This window comes from Tachysurus fulvidraco, chromosome 18, assembly GCF_022655615.1.
Source record: "Tachysurus fulvidraco isolate hzauxx_2018 chromosome 18, HZAU_PFXX_2.0, whole genome shotgun sequence".
Classification (NCBI taxonomy): Eukaryota; Metazoa; Chordata; class Actinopteri; order Siluriformes; family Bagridae; genus Tachysurus; species Tachysurus fulvidraco.
Genome location: NC_062535.1, coordinates 3368622 through 3388509, shown reverse-complemented (window position 1 = coordinate 3388509; position 19888 = coordinate 3368622). Strand labels below are relative to the sequence as shown.

Here is a 19888-nt window from a genome sequence, read left to right as displayed (position 1 = left end):
TGTGTTCCACATCACAAACATACATAACAAACATGCAGGGCTAAAAGTTAGGGTAAGGTTTAAATTTGTCATCAAACTAAAACCACTTTCACTAAACAGAAGTGTAGATTTTGTGAAGAAGAATAACCCCATTGTTACAGCAATAGACACAGATAGATAGATAGATAGATAGATAGATAGATAGATAGATAGATAGATAGATAGATAGATAGATAGATAGATAGATAGATAGATAGATAGATAGATAGATAGACTCTAAAAAATGATGGGGTTAGTTCGTAAAACTTAAAATAAACAACATTTTCAGTTTGTAATATGTACTTTTATTTATTCTTAGTCTTTCTTGTATTTTTATTTAGTCATTCAAAATTAAAATAAAGAATACTGTCCTTAATTGTATATGTATATCGATTTCAAGATGATCCAAGATGGCACCAGGAATGGCAGCCTCATTGCTTAGCTCCACAGTTTTTGTTCTTTTGTTAGTTTTTCCTGTTCTCTGTGAAGAAAACCAGATCACTTTCACCAGAGATGAACTGCTGAACATTCGGCAGCACACACCACAAGATATTTTCCGCTTTTTGAGTTCTCTGACATTTTGCTGGATATTGTAGTTGGAGGAGCGGCTGCGCTGTTCAAGCGTTTCAGAACGCGCAGACAGGGAAAGCACGCCGAACTTTTGAACTCTGCTGCTCTCTGTTTCACGGAAACCTGGCTGAACGACTCTGTTCCGGACAGCGCGTTAAGTTTGAAGGGCTTTCAGCTCTTCAGAGCGGACTGCGACGCAGAATCAACGGGGAAATCGCGCGGTGGCAGGACTTGTTTTTACATCAATGAAAGGTGGTGTTCTGATGTAACTGTGTTAAAGAAGATGTGCTGTCCAGATCTTGAAACACTCTTCATTAACTGCAAACCGTTCTATTCGCCGTGGGAGTTTTGCTCGTTCATTCTGGTGAGTGTTTACATTCCACCGCAAGCGCACGTGAGCTCGGCCTTACAGACACTCGCTGATCTGATCACAGAGAGTGAGCAACAACACCCGGGCTCTGTAGTAATAATTCTTGGGGACTTTAATAAAGCGATTCTCTCACGTGAATTGCCTAAATACAGACAGCATGTTACATGTCCCACCAAAGACAGTAACACTGGATCACTGTTACACTACAATAAAGGATGCATATCACTCTGTCCCACGGCCAGCTCTAGGACTCTCTGATCACTGCTTAGTTCATCTGATACCGACCTACAGGCAGAAGCTAAAAACAGCTAGGCCAAATACACACTGGAAAAGGAGATCAGAGTGGCCAAGAGGAATTATTCCGAAAAATTATGGATTCAATTTTCCTCCAATGACTCAGCTTCAGTGTGGAAAGGTTTGAAAGCCATCACCAACCACACATCACCATCCCCCAGCACTGTGGTGAATCAACAACTGGCAGACGACCTGAATGAGTTCTACTGTAGGTTTGAAAAAGCCCAATTCTCTCCTTCTGTATCCCCGAATCAGTCACACCTTCAATTCAGTTCAGTGAAGATGATGTGTGTCAGGCCTTTGGGAAGACCAAGAGCAGAAAGGCTCCAGGCCCAGACAGCGTTTCACCAGCCTGTCTGAAAGCCTGTGCTGATCAGCTGGCCCCCATCTTCACGCGGATATTCAACACGTCACTGGAGCTGTGTGAAGTTCCCTCATGCTTCAAAAGCTCCACCAACATCCCCGTCCCAAAGAAACCCAAAATCACCGGACTTAATGACTACAGACCTGTGGCTCTAACATCTGTGGTCATGAAATCATTTGAAAGACTGGTTTTGGCTTATCTGAAGGACATCACGGGACCCTTACTGGACCCCCTGCAGTTTGCCTACAGAGCAAACAGGTCTGTGAATGATGCAGTCAATATGGGACTGCATTATGTTTTGCAGCATCTGGACAGACCAGGGACTTATGTGAGGATCCTGTTTGTGGACTTCAGCTCTGCTTTCAACACCATCATCCCATCACTCCTACAGCCCAAATTAAGCCAGCTCTCCGTGCCCTCCTCTGTCTGCCAGTGGATCACCAGCTTTCTGACAGACAGGCAGCAGATAGTGCGACTGGGAAAACTCAAATCAAGCACCCGCACCGTCAGCACTGGCGCCCACCAGGGCGGTGTTCTCTCCCCACTACTCTTCTCCCTGTACACGAATGACTGCACCTCTAATGACCCATCTGTCAAGCTCCTGAAGTTTGCAGACGACACCACACTGATTGGCCTCATCCAGGACGGTGACGAGTCTGCTTACAGACTGGAGGTTGAGCGGCTGGCTGTCTTGTGCAGCGTGAACAACCTGGAGCTGAACACGCTCAAGACAGTGGAGTTGATAGTGGACTTCAGGAGAAACCCCCTGCTCTTCCCCCACTAACCATCATGGACAGCATTGTCACAGCAGTGGAGTGTAATATAAAATGTTGTGAATAACAAAAATGAACTTTGAACGTTCTGTACCAAAATGCTCACACACCAAAAACTAGGAACAGCAAAAAAGTAACAAAGGGGAACTGAACTGTTTCCAGTTGCACACTAGGTTGAAGAAATAAGAACATTGCAGGCTGCAGGTGTGTGGAAATAACGGAGACTAAAGGAGTGACCATTGCACTGCTTGTGCGATGACAAGACCGTTGCACTGCTTGTGCTAAGACAAGATTAGAGGAATCCATGCACAGTGGAAGACACACACACATAGCTCCATGCATAAAAGGAGAACTGCCTTACATCCAAGTAACTCACTCTGTTCAGACTTAGGTTGGGACAGACTGACTTCACACTTGCAAGTGTATTGAATAAAGAAGTTTGATATTCCACAGGACTCTGCTGCATTCTTCTCTGCAACTTAGTGAAAAGTTCACTTGAACTATTATCTTTGATTAATAGAATAGAATTTCCACCACATTTCTGGCTCATCCGGGATAGTTTGTTCGTCCACAGGACCACCTGAGAGGCGACGGGCTGCCGCAGAAGTCACGTCAAGTTGTTATCAACCTCCTGTCTGACCCAAAGGACAGCGGGAATCAGTGTGGGACTGGGATGACGCTACTATCCTATAGGGAAAAAGACCCTTGCAGAGAGAAATAACGAGCAGACTCCAGAGGGGTATTTTAAATGACGATCGACGTAATTACAGTACAGTTTTTGGTGCACATAGTGAAAGGGAAACTGGGTTTCCGCTCACTTGACTGACGAGCAGTGAGAACATAGTGAAAGGGAAACTGGGTTTCCGCTCACGTGCTGACGAGCCGTGAGAGCATATTATTGTTAATCATGGGGTCCTGTTATACTAAGAGTGCGTGTTGTTGCAATAAGGAAGAGAAGGATGAGGAAAATATTTTGCAGAGTCTGAGACTCAGCTAATATGATAAGGGATGTCTGAGAGAGATGTATAGGCTTATGAAATCAAAGTCTGAAAACTGGGAGAATTTAGGGCTATGGATGGCTAGTACACACGGCACCCCTGATGTAACAATATACTGCACAAAGAGAGGAAAAGTCAGAAAATTTTTAAGGGCCTGTAAACATCCTAATGTTCAATTTATGATAACTAGTTATGGACCTGGTTCTGTATCACAATATTGCAAGTGGGTAATGGACTGTGGATTTCCAGGAAAAGCTAGTGATAGTGAAAGGCATTGAGAGAAAAATTAATAGAAAATTGCAGGAGCACGAGGCTTCAAAGACAAGAAACAAGAAGTAAAAGAGCATGCAAATCACACACAAACATTCACAATATTTTTCTCTTCACTGTTTTAAATTTTTTGTAGACCCAGACCGCCACCTCAGGCACCCCCGCAGACGAACAATAACCAACCACCAGTTGTTACACTGTTTCTTACTGCTACTACTTCTACATCCAATCAACGGACAGTTTACTTTCCAGCAGGATGTTACACACAGATGTGCACAAAGGAATGCAGCTCTCAGAAGTGTGAGACAAGATGATCCTCTTTCAACACATTTAGGGAACATGATCTTTTTACTTTCCGGTAAAAATGGACATGACAAAAATCTCCATGAGTAGACAAGAGGACGATGAAACAGTCTCCAGATATCTTGCACTATTGCCAGTAGTACATGATGCACACAGTGGCCTTGAATGCCCTGATAACATGGCTGAAGCTGCTGACCTCACTCCGTATGAGGCACATCTCAGAAACAGTTTCATAAATGGATTAAGAGAGGACATTGCAAGTAAACTTGCATCACCTGGGACACTGAAAACTGTCTATGATTGAACAGCATTTCATCCATGCAGAAAAGCTGCTAAAGGCAGAGAGACAAAAAAGAAAAAACCGAAAGGTTAAAAATGAAACACCGTCTCAACATAGTTCAGTTGTCTGGGGAGATTCCATCAGAGGAAGAGGACGGAACAGACGTGGATTTCAGAATGGATGTTTTGTATGTGCAGATTACTGGGAGCGGTATTGTCCTAAGAAATGTCGAGTGGAAACAAAGAGGCCTGAGGTTTGAACAGGTCTGGGATGGGTGAGCACCCAGGGATGGGTAAGTCTGACAATTTTATGTAATGCAAGGAAGAAAAGCTTAAGCTAACTGTCCTATTTCCACCTGTTACTAATTAAATGTCTAGCAAAAAATCAGAGCTTTTTTATTATATCTGTGAATGAAAGTTATGCTAAATATATTGAGCCCAGGTTTAAAGAAATGCCTGTGACTACATTATTAGTCGAACAAATACCGATACAGTTTTTAATTGACTCAGGAGCAGCACTCTGTGATATGATTGTGCGAATGATCTGTTTCACCTAAAATGAGCAATCACCCCCTGTTTACTACGTGAGCATCAGGAATGTCAGTCAATGAGACATTCTCAGTGCCCTTAAGGTGCGAAACTGTAATTACACAGAAACAATTTGGATTTTTTTTAATTTCTGAGTATTGCCCAATAAATCTGTTGGGTCGAGATTTGATGTGCAAATTAAATTTAGAAATAATCAGCACATCACTAGGCCTTAAGATAGAATGGGGAGATGACTCCTGCTTTGTAAAATGGTATCCCAGATCTCTGCTCTATGATACAAATGGAAACTGTGTGATTTTTCTTTTACTGATGTCACACACACTCTTGTGGAAAGGGAAAAAAAATTCTCATCTCTTCTTCTCACACAGACTACATAAAAAACTTTACATTGCACTGCACACATACACAGATGTGAATCGGATGAAAGCTACAGTATGAGAAAGAGTGGTATAGGAAATTAGATTAGCCAGATTGTTGAAACATTTGATATGGACTGAGAACAGATGTGCAGTAGAGGTAGACTTATCTTGACTTATCTCGGGTTTTAACTTGAGCTGGTTAACCACACCCATTCCAAATGAACCATGCGTCTCCACATCTCTCTTTGGTCAAATCTGCCAATGGAAAAACTTGGGAATATGGATGTTACAGGTTGCTCAGACTCATTATTGGAAGCAAACCGAGCAGCCAGCTGTCTTTTACAGCTCAAAATTTAATTTACATAGTACACCACTAAATTGGATGGTTGGGGCAAAAGAGAGATGTAAAGATCCATCCTGATGATTTATCATATCTTAACCCATTGTGTAAAATTGAAGATTACAAAAGGTGCCCAAAGAATTGTGTAAAGTATGATGTAGTTAAAACCAGAAGCTATAGCAGGTATAACACGGTATTCAACTCCTTTGTTAAAAGCTGTTATTGTATCATGTGAGACATCTCCTGTGCGAACCCTATCATTTCTAGGAAAGAAAATAAGCCTGTCAAAGTTGAAATTTGTTCAACAAGAAGTGAAGTTCCTAGGACATTTAATTTCTGCAGTAGGTAAACGACTCAAGTCAAGTAGAATAGAGGCAATTCAGAAAATTCCAAAACCGGTAACAAAAAAAAAAGGAAAAAACAGTTCATGTCTTTTTTAGGCATGTGTTTATTTTGTAGGATATTTATACCCAATTATGCTGTTTTAGAGGGACCACTGAGCACAATGGCTCATGGACAAGGCCTACAAGCACACAGCAAAGTGACGTGGACTGAGAATGCAAAAGCTGCATTTGAACGACTGAAACAGACATTACAGATGATACTGGGCATCCCTGACCCTAAGACTACTTGCACAAAATGTTGAAGGCAAAGGGAGATGCATGAGATTAGTTTGCTCCAAGGGCATGGGGGCAAACTCAGACCAGTTTCAGCAGGTCTGCTCATGTTTCTCAAAACAGTAGGCTACAGCGAATTAACTTGATACCCCATGCAGTGTCGCAACTGCTTTTATAACAAAAAAATAGCACATACTATGGTTGTACAATGGTTAAGATATAACAATGTGCTCTTAATAATGCTGAATGTTACTATTAAACGATGTACAATTCCTAACCCTGCCACAATTCTTCCCACAGAGCATGATGGGGAGCCTCATGATTGTGTGACGGTTGTGAAGTATAATTGTTATGACTGTAATGAAGTTTGTTGCCCAAGGCAAACCCAACACACACCATGGCCTGATAGCTGACCTCTTGGATGCAATTCTACTTTCAAAAGCAATTGCAATATGTAAATGTTTAATACTAACCTATTCCTATTTAATGGAAAAGCTGATGCAGTGCTTTTCAAAATTACACGGTTTTCTTCTATCCTAAATCTCACTGAATTACAGGTTATACGTGATTGTGAGGAGAAACAACGCTGGAGGAAGGTGGGAAGTGTCCAAAAACAAGGTGTTTGGTATGGGCCTCAGGGAAACCAGATTTACCAAAAATATTGTTGTCTTTTTATGTTAAGTTGACACATGGTAAAGACCATGTGTCAAAAGGGGGGATGTACCGTGAAATAATAAAGACCTGGTAGACTAAGGGATTCCAAAATTACTCTAAAAATTTTTTTAGATTGATGTTTAATCTGTAAGAAACACAAGGGGGTTGGAGGTGCATCCAGGCATCCCATTCCAGCCACAAGCACCTGTCTAATACCTACAGATGGATTTTATTAACCTTACTCCATCAGCAGGCAAAAGGTATTGCCTAATAATAGTCGACATGTTCTCTAAATGGGTAGAGGTTTTCCCAACAGCAAAACAAGACTCCACGGCAGTAGCAAAGGCACTGTTTATGGAAATCATTCTTAGGTGGGGAATCCTGAGTGCATCAGGTGTGGCAATGGTACTCTATAAAACAAATTGGCCAGATACTGTTAAGACACCGGATTGCCATGGCCCACATTACATGAGAACACATATCAGAGAACGATCTAACCTAAGCTCATTTGAAATTCTTTTTGGCAGGCACCAAGCATGGGAATAACACTCCTATGTCCTATGACATGACAATGATGTGTGATGATGCTATGATTAAATTCTGTGAAAAGCTATGCCATGCTCTTGCTGTTGTTTCTAAGCAGGTTGTCAAGGAACAGGAAAAAGGCAAGTTTAAGAGTAAGCTTAAACCTGGTTAGTGGATTCTGATCAAGGACTTCCGGAGGAAAAACTGATCATCCCTGAGGTGGAGAGGACCGTTCCAAGTCCTACTGGTCACACCGACAGCGTATAAGGTTGGTGGACGAGAGTCCTGGATCCATCAAAGCCACACACAGAAGGTTCCGGCACCACCGACGGACACTCGTGACGTGCAATAGATTACTGAGACACCCAATAGTCTGCTGGGCGGGCCAGGTGTGTAATTGAATACGGAAACGTATTTGCCCTGAAGTGCCAGCACGTAGACTCAAGAAGTTGGGTTAATCTCAGTGACTATGGGTAAGGGAAAAGAGTGTGCCGGGTGCCATAAAAGGAAAATGAGAGTCTTCTTGATCCTGTCAGCACTGCTGATCATATTGAGCGACCCAGCATCATCTCATCCACATGCCAACAAATTCTGGATATGCGCCAACTGGACGGCCAGGCAAGATACTAACGAGTCATGTTACGTGAGTAAGGTGTTCCCAACGTCTACTACAAAAAACACCCTGATACCTCAAAATGATACTTTTGACAACACCCATACGGCTATGGCCCAGGTCTGCATCTCAGAAATGTGCATATCAGGCAACGTGACAGAGAAGGAGCGCGGACATCAACATACACGATACCTGAACAGAACTGGTGCCAGATGGTGTGAGAAGAATATAGACAAGCCCACATGTATAAATGCACTAAGAACAGCATTAAAGATGGACACAAGTGTATCAACTAGAAGAAGACCCATTTTCTGTTATGTCATCACTGTTTTAGCTAATGCTTGCTTAAGAAGCCCTATTCAAACCACATATTAGCACACGCATGCATAATAAAGTTTAATATATGTGTATTATACAGATCAGTAATTGCAGTAATGTTTTTTCCTTAGCAAATTTTATGTCCATTTTTGTGATTCAAAAGGGTGGAAATGTAATAGAAAATGTTGTGAATAACAAAAATGAACATTGAACATTCTGTACCAAAATGCCCACACACCAAAAACTAGGTACAAAAAAAGCAAAAAAGTAGAAGGGGAACTGAACTGTTTCCAGTTGCACACTAGGTTGAAGAAACAAGAACATTGCAGGCTGCAGGTGTGTGGAAATAACGGAGACTAAAGGAGTGACCATTGCACTGCTTGTGCAACGACAAGACCGTTGCACTGCTTGTGCTAAGACAAGATTAGAGGAATCCATGCACAGTGGAAGACACACACACACATAGCTCCATGCATAAAAGGAGAACTGCCTTACATCCAAGTAACTCACTCTGTTCAGACAAAGGTTGGGACAGACTGACTTCACACTTGCAAGTGTATTGAATAAAGAAGTTATTGATATTCCACAGGACTCTGCTGCGTTCTTCTCTGCAACTTAGTGAAAAGTTCAATTGAACTATTATCTTTGATTAATAGAATAGAATTTCCACCACAGGAGTCATTCAGATTCCTGGGAACCACAATCTCCCAGGACCTGAAATGGGACATTCACATTGACTCCATTGTGAAAAAATCTCAGCAGAGGTTGTACTTCCTTCGTCAGCTGAAGAATTTCAACCTGCCACAGCATTTTCTGAAACAGTTTTACACTGCCATCATCAAATCCATCCTCTGCACCTCTGTAACTGTTTGATTCAGCTCAGCCACCAAATTCGAACTCAGAAGACTACAGAGAGTAGTCCGGACTGCTGAGTGAATCATTGGCACAACTCTCTCCACTCTTCAAGACCTGTACTCCTCCAGAGTGTGCGAAAGAGCAAAGAAAATCACCCTGGACCCCTCACACCCAGCACACTCCCTCTTTGAACTGTTGCCATCTGGTCGGCGCTACAGAGCCCTGAGCTCCAGAACGACCAGACATAGGAACAGCTTCTTCCCTCAAGCAATCCACCTGATGAACAATTAACACCATGGCATAGACATAGACACAGTAACCTGGCATAGACTTTTCCGTGGAGGCTGAGGAGTGTGATCCCCCTGTAGTTGGAACACACCCTCTGGCCTCCCTTCTTGCCAGTCCAGAGGCACTGTCCCCGGCCGCCACGTGATGTTGCGGAGGCGTGTCAACCAAGACAGCCCCACAACATATAGAGACTTGAGGTACTCGGGGTGGACCTCATCCACCCCCGGTGCCTTGCCACTGAGGAGCTTCTCAACTACCTCAGTTACCTCAGCTTTGGGGTCGACGAGTCCACAACTGAGCCCTCGGCCTCTGCTTCCTCAGTGGAAGACATGTCGGTGGGGTTGAGGAGATCCTTGAAGTACTCCTTCCACCTTCCAAGAATGTCCCCAGTAGAAGTCAGCAGATTCCCACTCCCACTGTAAACAGTGTGTGCAGGGCACTGCTTCCCCCTCCTGATGTGCTGGACGGTTTGCCAAAATTTCTTCAAGGCCAACCGATAGTCCTTCTCCATGGCCTCACCGAACATCTCCCAGACTCGAGTTTTCGCTTCCGCAACCACCAGGGCTGAAGCTCGCTTGACCCTCCGGTACCTATCAGCTGCCTCCGGAGTCCCCCGAGCCAACCAGGCTCGATAGGACTCCTTCTTCAGCTTGACGGCATCCCTTACTTACTACGGGTATAGGGATTCCAACCACAACAGGCACCGGAAACCTTATGGCCACAGCTCCAAGTGGCTACGTCAACAATGGAGGTGGAGAACATGGTCTACTTGGACTCAATGTCTCCAACCTCCCTCGGGATCTGGTTCAAGCTCTGCCCGAGTTGGGAGTTGAAGATCTCTCTGACCGGAGACTCTACCAAATGTTCCCAGCAGACCCTCACAGTATGTTTGCATCTGCCAAGTCTGTTCAACTTCCTCCCCAATCGGATCCAACTCACCACCAGGTGGTGATCAGTTGACAGCTCCGCCCCTCTCGGGCGAGACCAAGACATACGGCTGGAGGTCAGATGAAACAACCACAAAGTCGATCATCGACCTCCGACCTAGGGTGTCCTGGTGCCATGTGTACTGATGGACAACCTTATGCTTGAACATGGTGTTCGTTTTGGACAAACTGTGACTAGCACAGATGTCCAATAACAGAACACCACTCGGGTTCAGGTCGGAGGGGCCGATCCTCCCAATCACGTCCCTGCAGGTGTCACTGTCGCTGCCCACGTGAGCATTGATCTCCGCCAGTAGAACGACGGAGTCCCCGGTCAGAGCACTTTCCAGCACCCCTCCCGGAGATGCAGAGAAGGTCGGGTACTCTACATTGCCAAATGACCCATAATCGCAAATAACAGTGAGAGACCTATCCCGGACCCAAAGGCGCAGGGAAACGACCCTCTCGTTCACCGCGGAAAACTCCAACACCTGGCGGCTGAGCTGGAGGGCTGTAAGCAAGCCCACACCAGCCCATCTCCTCTCACCACGGGTAACTCCAGAGTAGTAGAGAGTCCAGCCTCTCTCGAAGAGTTGGGTTTCAGAGCCCAAACTGTGCGTGGAGGCGAGCCCAATTGTCTCCCGCACCAGCTCAGGCTCCTTCTCCCCCAGCGAGGTGACATTCCATGTCCCTAGAGCCAGATTCCTTGTCTTAGGAATGGGTTGCCGAGGCCCCCGCCTTCGACTGCCACCCAATCCACAATGCACCGGCCCCTTACAGTTCCTCCTGCAGGTGGTGGGCCCACGGGAGATGGGCCCCATGTCGCTCCTTTGGGCACATCACGGACTTTGAAGATCTTCAAGGTCCAGAAAAATATTAAGTTAATGAAACTTGTATATCTAGTGTATATCTGTATATCCTTTAAAAGCTGAGTAAAGGAGGAATTTGCCCGGACTTGTTTTGCTGCCAGAGCGGGACTACTAGGAGCCGGAGAAACAGGAGAATCGAGGCTATATAGGTATGTGTAAGAAAGATTCCTCCTCGCACTTGTCCGCATCTCTTTACCTCTGCAAAACAATAGGAGGGCTCCGAGCACTGAGAGAACAAACCACACGAGTGAAATCAAATCTGGTTTATTCCAAACAGCTGCTCAAAGAACTGAGCGACAGAACAGAATATATACGCAATGAAATACAGTAAGCTATGGTGTATGAGATAAGGCGGGGGCTAAGTTTTATCAACATAGATAGGGGTATGCCAGAATGCTGCTTCCTCACAACTCTTATCCAAGCATTGAAGGTCAGAAAGCCTGTGCATGAGCAAAGAGAAACTGAGTGTCCTGCGAGTAATCTCACAAGCAGGTCAACCTATCTTGTCTTCTTCATCCTGTCAAGAGCACTAAAATAACAGGATAGACTCAAATCAAGAACATTAAATCAGAAGAGGTGAAGCTGACATATAACATATAACACAGAAATAAATTTTTACATGACAGAGATTTCCTCGTTTTCTATTCCCTTAAGATTAAGGTTACGTTATCAGCAAGCCTTAGCATCCTGCTTATGTTTGCAGAAACACAGGGTACAAAAACAAGAAAACATGAACACACTTATCACAGATCAGCCAAAACACGAAAAGAATGCCCCCCCCCCCCCAACTCTGGTCATTCTTTTCGACAAAGAAAGAGAAATGTGGAAAGAAAATGAAATAAGCACAAAAATTAATTAAAGGAAATTCATTTCAGCAATCCCCTCTTTTATACTGATTAATAATGAAGTATGATTACAAATGCAAACACTATTTCTTGCTGTCCAATTCGCGAACTGCCAGAAGGTATTATCGTGCGGATGAGCTTGGACGGGAATCCCTGTCCCAAGCGCGACGAGCAGTAGTAGAAGTAGAACAGCCATACTGGTCACTGGCTATGTTTCCTGATTCCAGTAGAGGTTGTCTTTCTGTCCCCCAACGGCTTCCTCGCGCACCATTTGCACCGTGGCAGATGTCCGAACAGGCGGCACAGGAGAGTCTGCGGGGTCACCACACCGTTTCGCTCAATGATGTCAGCCTTTTTGCAGAGAGATGTGTGTCGCCACCTGAAGCTCACCGACAGACCCCTCTTTGTAGATCAGCCGATCCTTTTATTCGGATGCTGGGAAGAAGGGACCCCTGAAAAGGTCGTTGCCTCAGATTTCTGAAACACAAACATGTTTAGACAGACTTTTTACTTATGATCCTTCTTTCCAAACCCGTGCCTGGTTTTAGACGGGAGGCGTGGATCCACTGTGGAAAAAGATCAGTTAACACAGCAGTGCGAGTCACAGCGACTATTTCTGCAGGTCCACTATACGGGGTCTCATCCAAAGGCGTGCCTAATTTTCCCAAATTTATGACCAAGACACAATCTCCCACCTTAAAAGGAATTGCCAATTGGAATTTGGGGTTGTTTTGAATTTACCCGTGCCCAATACTCATTGAGCTTCTGAATTAACCCTGCAGAGTACTCGCTGAGGTGTACATCAAGGTCCCCCGTTCCCAATGCCTGTTTGCCTCTTCGCCAAGGTTGGAGAAATGATCTCCCCATCACGAGCTCATAGGGAGACAGGTGATCCAAAGCCACTTGTTTGAAATGTTTTTCTGTGCGCATATTAAGCATCCGTCTAATATTCTATTCACTTCTGTGTGTAAGCGGAAAATACAAAAAAACCTCAGATAAGTCCTGTAACACCCCTCTTCGTCCGCGATGAGTGGGGCCATGAAACTCGCGGACGAGAAAAGGAGTACAATGTCGCGGTAGACAGACACGGCCCTTGTTATCTAGAATAACATAGGAATCAGTCGCACCCTGACTAGTCCAAAATTCGTGGTCAGCAGGCGAAGCTGAAGCCTGCAGCGAAGGGAGATCCATGTCAGGTAGAACAGCACTGATCATGGAGTTAACAGAAACCATGGCTGGAGATAGGTTTGGGGAAGTGTGCGTGAGGCCGCAGCCTGTTTAGCCATTCGGTCAGCGAGACTGCTCCCTCGCACTTCATCGGTGTCACCAGAGGAATGCGCCCTAGTTTTAACAATGGCCACAGAACGAGGCAGATGACAGGCAGTGATTAAATCCTTCACTAACGAGGCATGGGAGATAGGCTTGCCGTTAGCTGCAGTGAACCCACGAGATTGCCAGATGAGGCCAAAATCATGAGCTACTCTGAAGGCATAACGAGAGTCAGTGTAAATAGTGACGTCAGCGTCCTCAGCGAGAACACAGGCACGAGTGAGAGCGAAGAGTTCAGCTGCCTGCACAGAGGAGAAAGGGAGAGAAAAAGATTCAAGGACAGTGTTAAAGATAAACACCATCACTAGGTTTGGAGCAAGAGCCATCTACAAAGAGGACATCACCTGTCTGTAGGGGAACGGAGGAGAGGTCAGGGCGAATGCTAGTGGCATTGACTATTTCAGTAAGGCAATCATGATCAGATTCACCCATACAATCATCCTGTGCATTAAGAAGGCACTGCAAGGCATTGCGCTACAGTGTAAAGAGAGGATGATGGACGTACAGTTAAATGCTCAGTGGCCAATAACACGGTCTCATATCCTGAACGTCGCTGGGATGACATGTGCTGTGTGTTTAAATTGTGTAAAATTTGCGTTACCTGATGTGAGGTGTGTAAGATCAAAGGATGAGATAAAACGATCTTTTCAGCATCAGTTACCATCAGATCACAGGCGGCAACAGCACGTAGACAGGCAGGCAAACCCTGAGCCACAGAGTCGAGGGATTTAGAAAGAAACGTACAAGGTCGCAAGGTAGCGGACAGTGTTCTGGCAGAACTGGAGTTTTGACTTGGACACCTTAAAACCTTTCTCAGCCAGGTGTGTGAGTAGAGCCAGGGTCGCTGCTTGGCAGGTGTCATAATCGGCCGCAGCCACCAAGAGGTCACCTGCATATTGTAAGACCACTGAGTCTGGGGGAAGGCAGAGGCTTGACAGGGCGTTCTTGACCGTGGTCGCGAAGCCTGCGGGGGAATCGATGTAACCCTGTGGCAACCTGGTCCACGTATACTGCCGTCCCCTGTGTGTGAAGGCAAAGAGTGGCTGTGTGTCTTTCCCTACAGGAACACTAAAGAAAGCAGAACAAAGGTCAATCACAGAAAAGACTCTATATGTACATGGAATAGAGGCTATAATTGAGGATACATCAGGGACAATTGGAGCAACAGGAATAATCAGTTCATTTATCGTTCTCAGGTCTTGTGTGAACCTCCACGAACCATCTGGTTTTGGAACAGGATTGACAGGTGTATTGTATGGGCTGACGCATGGAGTGATAACGCCCTGTTGCAAAAGAGAATTCAAATTAGAGTCAATGCCAGCAGACACGCTGGGCGCAGTCGTGACGCAGGCCGAGCCACACGTGTTCAGTGGAGGCGTTTTGAGTCACTTTTTTCAGGTGACAAAGGATATTGTCTAATAAATACAGGAGTCAAATGTTTAATCCTGGCCTCGTATGGAGGACAGGAAACGCAGCCCACGTCATCCTTGTGTTCCGCCCACAAAGAAGAAGTAACAGACTCTAGAGCGGGAAAGAGAGCAGGGAGAGAACAGACAGCGTTAACTGCAGCAGCGTTATGTGGAAGTACACAGTCAGAGAGAGCGAGAATATCTGGAACAGAGGTATCGAGAGTTTGTACAGTCATGTGGGAACCTCTAAAAGCTATAGAGAGTCCCAGGAGACTCACAAGATCACGGCCAAGGAGGTTAAAGGTCGAGCTCCATTCCTCCTAAATGTCGCCACACCTGGCTAAATCAAGTCCAAAACACGGAGGTGGACTCTCCAGCATGACCAGAGTGGGGGAGGGGGGGCATTCCTTTCGACAAAGAAAGAGAAATGTGGAAAGAAAATGAAATAAGCACAAAAATTAATTACCATAAAGAAAATTCATTTCAGCAGTAAGTTAATATTTTTGCTTTGTTTTAATCTCAGCAGCTACTGACTGTCTACACACAAAAAAAAATCATTGAATTAAGTAAAGTCTGCACATATTCACAGATTCGAATTTCCGGAGTCAATAACTCCTGAGCTAAATGCTGTTACTACACAAATATCACCTCTTTTCTATCATAGTAATGTAGAGAGGCAGCTACAACCCAATTTTCCTCAAAATCAGCTTTCCTCCATGGGGGACAAAATACATATGAATCTACATATGAAAGACAATGAATATGCGGCCAACTTTACTTAAGTAAATCGTTGTTGTCACACACTAAACTGAAAAGACCATTTGATCTAAGCTAGTTCATCGATTCTAAAGTTAATAGCCTTTTAGCTAGCTAGTGTGTTCAAAATAGACTTTGTGTTTTGTTTTACAGTGGCAGCTGAATGATGTTAATTGACATCGAACATGTTTAGTGTCGTCCGAATTTAAAGTTTACACTGGGTTGATTAAGACAGACAGACACAGACAGACAGACAGACAGACAGACAGACAGACAGACACGCATATACACACACACACACACACACACACACACACACACAAACACATGCATATATACATACACGTACATACATACATACATACACACATACATACATACATACACACATATATATACATACATACATACATACATACATACATACATACATACAAACACACATAAACCTGTAACAAGTTAAATAGTTAAATAATAAGCAAGTTAATTTAAGCACACTAACTAACATGACAATGTGTGTGCGCGCCATTTTTATCTGCTGTGCTGATGCTTACGTTTTCACAGTTGATCCATTTTGTAACTTTGTAAACCTTGAACTTTTTGTAAATTTGCCATTACAACATTTAAGTTTTTATTTTTCTTTCATATACAATCTGCTGCATTATGTTTGATGGATAGGCAGCTGACACATTTCTTTAAGTTTGCAATTTTTCATATTTAGTCAGTAGGCTGTTGTCTTTCTGAAATGATTCATGTAAAAGTTTTGTTGTGCATAATCTACACGTAAAGCAGCTGTTGTTGTACTAAAGAAATTGGGTTAGTCTAACTATAAAAGGTTCATGATATCTACTTAATAATGACTGAGTTGAAGCTACTTAAAAAGATGCATGCAAATTGTTACCATAATTTTTTTGAGTTGAGCCAATGTATTATTTTTTAGGGTGTAGATAGATAGATAAACAACTTACCTGTGTTTGGTGCATGTAAGTGCATGTAGGTCAGAATGATTAGAATTTAGAAATTAGTTGTCTAAAAAAATAATAATAAGGTAATGAAGCAAAACAGAATTTTGGGTTGTTCAAGACAATATAATAAGAATTAGAACTAAGTTCACATTCTCCATGCTTTAAATTCAACTCTTTCTGTTCACCTGTCTTTTGTTTATCCAAATTCCTAGAAAACCATGCAGGCTTTATTCTGTAACTATGAACACAGATATATCTGTCATTCAAATATGTTCCAAATAAAAACACATGACATCAGCGACACTAGAACATCAAAACTCTGATGAACAGCAGATACTGAGATTACATCTGTACCTAAGGGAATATGTAAAGTGATGGGTAGGATTGAAAGAGGACAGTAATACTATATAATAAGAGATTTGTTAGGTTCAGGTGCAAAAAGTGTGGTGAAGAACAGAAGAACACTCTTAACACACACCCTGTGTGGAGTACATGACATACATGAGGTACGGAAATCTATTTATTCATGTATTTGTTTATGTTTTATTTATGTGTGTGTGTGTGTGTGTGTGTGTGTATGTGTGTGTGTGTGTGTATGTGTGTGTGTGTGTGTGTGTGTGTGTGTGTGAGTGTGTGTGTATGTGTGTGTGTGTTTTTGTAATCTGAGGCTATTTTTGTATCAACAAATGAAGCCCTCAATGTTGTGCAGCTTAAAAGTGGGTGAAAATCCGATACTTCCGTCTTAGCACAAACGCAGACATCAGACTATATTTATCTGAAGCCATTTTAAAAGCCATGTCCTGCTTTTACAACACAGTTTTGTGCATGGTTACTACTTCTCATATTTAAAATAAAACTCCAAACAGTAACATGACATTAGCTGTGAGTTTAACAAACCTTGTTGTGTTCTGTGAGATCCTAATCATGAGGTCTATTCTCAAGGAAGCTTTCTAACATATGCACCTGACCTCATGAATATTTCACATAAATCTACAGAAAGCAGACTGTAATCTTTCTAATAACAGCATCACTTAGGGTGATTCCAAGCTGAATGAAACATAAACAGAGACACTAGTGTTTTATTATGAAGTGTAAAGAGACATTTGATGATCTGATTACAGACAAAATAAAGAATCGCACAAGAAACATTTAGCCAGTTTTCATGGATTAAATGATCATGTTGATGTTGAACAACTTGAATTCATTTCTAGCTGCTTAGCTAATGTTATATTATAATACATTTTGTCATGCTTTAGTTTCTGTTTCTGATTCCACAAAATAGAAATATTACAGAGTGAAAGAAAAGAGAGATCTAAAAAGCCACTTTTGTTTATTACGTGTACAATGTTTCATGGTAGAACTTTTACCTGGCATATTTTACCTAGCACATTTAAGAACCTTAAAACCATGAGACTATAATAATGTGAAGGATTGGTCTGTTATTCCAGGAAATAAAAATAAAATAAAACTGATTTTGAAAGTAAGAGATAACATTTTAAAATCTTATCATAACATCATGCAATAACATGTCTCTTTCTTATGTTTTTCACAGTAGTATGTGGTATAGGAGCATATATTCCTCATCACTATCACTTTGTGAATGAGAATAAAACCTGGAGTGAAGCTCAGACTTACTGCAGAGAGAAATACACTGATCTGGCAACCATCAGCAACATGGGAGAGATGGAGAACCTGAATCACACACTGATGAAGGAAAATGCAAAGAAAGCTTGGATTGGTCTACAGAGAGCAGGACCTGGGAGATGGCAGTGGTCTCTGGAAGACCAAACTTTCTACAGAGACGGAGTCACTTACACACACTGGCATAGTGGACAACCAAATAATTATGGGGGAAATCAGTACTGTGTGGCATATTGGAATCCCAATCCATTATGGTATGATTACCAATGTGAAACGCTGTTTCCTTTTGTATGTTATGAAGGTAAGAGATGTTAATAAAAAGTAATAAATTGAATAATGTTACAGTAATGAAAATCTAAATTTAAAATGGTGGATCTAATTGTATTAAATAAATATGTATAAATGAATAAATAAATAAATAAATAAATAAATAAATAAATAAATAAATAAATAAATAAATAAATAATGATTTTTGTAAGTAAGAGATAACATATTAAAATCTTATCATAGCATCAATAACACGTCTCTTTCTTATGTTTTTCACAGTAGTATGTGTTACAGGAGCATATATTCCTCATCGCTATCACTTTGTGAATGAGAATAAAACCTGGAGTGAAGCTCAGACCTACTGCAGAGAGAAATACACTGATCTGGCAACCATCAGCAACATGGGAGAGATGAAGAAGCTGAATCAGACACTGATGAAGGAAAATGCAAAGAAAGCTTGGATTGGTCTACAGAGAGCGGGACCCTGGAGATGGATGTGGTCTCTGGAAGACAAAACTTTCTACAGAGACCGAGTCACTTACACACTCTGGCATTATGGAGAACCAGATAATGCTGGGGGAGTTGAGTATTGTGTGGGATATGATTACTATACTACATTATGGTATGATAACGAATGTGAAACGAGGAAACCTTTTGTATGTTATGAAGGTAAGAGATGTTAATAAAAAGTAACTATATTTAATAATGTTACAGTAATGAAAATCTAAATCTAAAATGAAGCATCTAATTGTCTGAGTTATTTTTCTTGCTTTTTGTTCTTTGTCACTTTTTTGTTAAAGTTCTTTTATTGACATGAGATGTAAAAATCTAATAAACTCATGAATGAGCTGTTCATTGTGATAATTTTTATTATTTTTTTTTTTTCAGAAAAAAACACAAACACTAATAAATATGTTTATTTTAGTGATAAAAAGAGCTGGTATGATGCTCAGACCTACTGCAGAAAGAATTACACCGACCTGGTCAGTGTGAGGAACCAAACTGAGAATGAGGAGATCAGGAGTGTTTCATGCAGTTCACCTTTTTGGATTGGTCTGTTTAATGACTCCTGGAATTGGTCAGATCAGAGTAACTCCACATTCAGATACTGGAGATCTGACAAACCCAGTGGAAATTTGATCTGTGCTGCAGTGTCTGAGTCTGAGCAACGTTACTGGACTGATGTGAACTGCACAGAAAAACTCCCGTTCATCTGCCATGAGAGTGAGTTAAATGATGTGGATTAAATTCTATTTGTAGTTCTTTGGAGTATTTCAATTCAATTCAAGTTTATTTGTATAGAATGTTTTACAATAGACATTGTCTCAAATCAGCTTTACAGAACATAAACGTAGAACAGAAGGTAAAAATAAGGAATAATATAAAGAATTAATATAAAAAAAATCAAGATTATTATTATGTATATATATATATATATATATATATATATATATATATATATATATATATATATATATATATATATATATATATATGTACATATAGTTCAAAATGTGTATGTAT

At 42.1% G+C, this 19888-nt stretch overlaps 2 protein-coding genes across 8 annotated transcripts in view; one reads left to right on the top strand and one right to left on the bottom strand.

Annotated features, from left to right (window-relative positions):
• Window positions 1-19888, top strand: part of LOC113637166 (macrophage mannose receptor 1-like) — a 28388-nt gene that overhangs the window by 3584 nt on the left and 4916 nt on the right. Inside the window, exons 2-5 of the mRNA XM_047803662.1 lie at window positions 18009-18398; window positions 18644-19033; window positions 19122-19146; window positions 19290-19588. Of these exons, the coding sequence (XP_047659618.1) occupies window positions 18009-18398; window positions 18644-19033; window positions 19122-19146; window positions 19290-19588 (1104 nt within the window). The remainder of the gene's footprint in view (window positions 1-18008; window positions 18399-18643; window positions 19034-19121; window positions 19147-19289; window positions 19589-19888) is intronic.
• LOC113637232 lies at window positions 12004-16593 on the bottom strand. 7 transcript variants are annotated; one of them, XM_047803406.1, is made up of 5 exons: window positions 16460-16593; window positions 15014-15142; window positions 14546-14847; window positions 13928-14394; window positions 12495-13568 (listed from the first exon to the last, which is right to left on the bottom strand). In XM_047803406.1, exons 4-5 carry the CDS (start codon window positions 14219-14221, stop codon window positions 13209-13211), a joined length of 654 nt encoding a protein of 217 aa, XP_047659362.1. In that variant the 5' UTR covers window positions 14222-14394; window positions 14546-14847; window positions 15014-15142; window positions 16460-16593; the 3' UTR covers window positions 12495-13208. The 7 variants fall into 7 exon arrangements, 5 of the variants coding, with proteins under 5 accessions (XP_047659362.1, XP_047659365.1, XP_047659361.1 ...); XM_047803409.1 differs by having other exon boundaries at window positions 14546-14609; XR_003439314.2 differs by lacking the exon at window positions 12495-13568 and adding an exon at window positions 12004-12474 and having other exon boundaries at window positions 13928-14847.

Coding starts and splice junctions, on each gene's coding strand:
- LOC113637232 (XM_047803405.1), bottom strand. CDS start 14,221: ATGCAGGTGACCTCTTGGTGGCTGCGGCCGATTATGACACCTGCCAAG. Junction 13,569..13,927: donor TCTTACACACCTCACATCAG/GTAACGCAAATT, acceptor TCCTCTGTGCAG/GCAGCTGAACTCTTCGCTCT.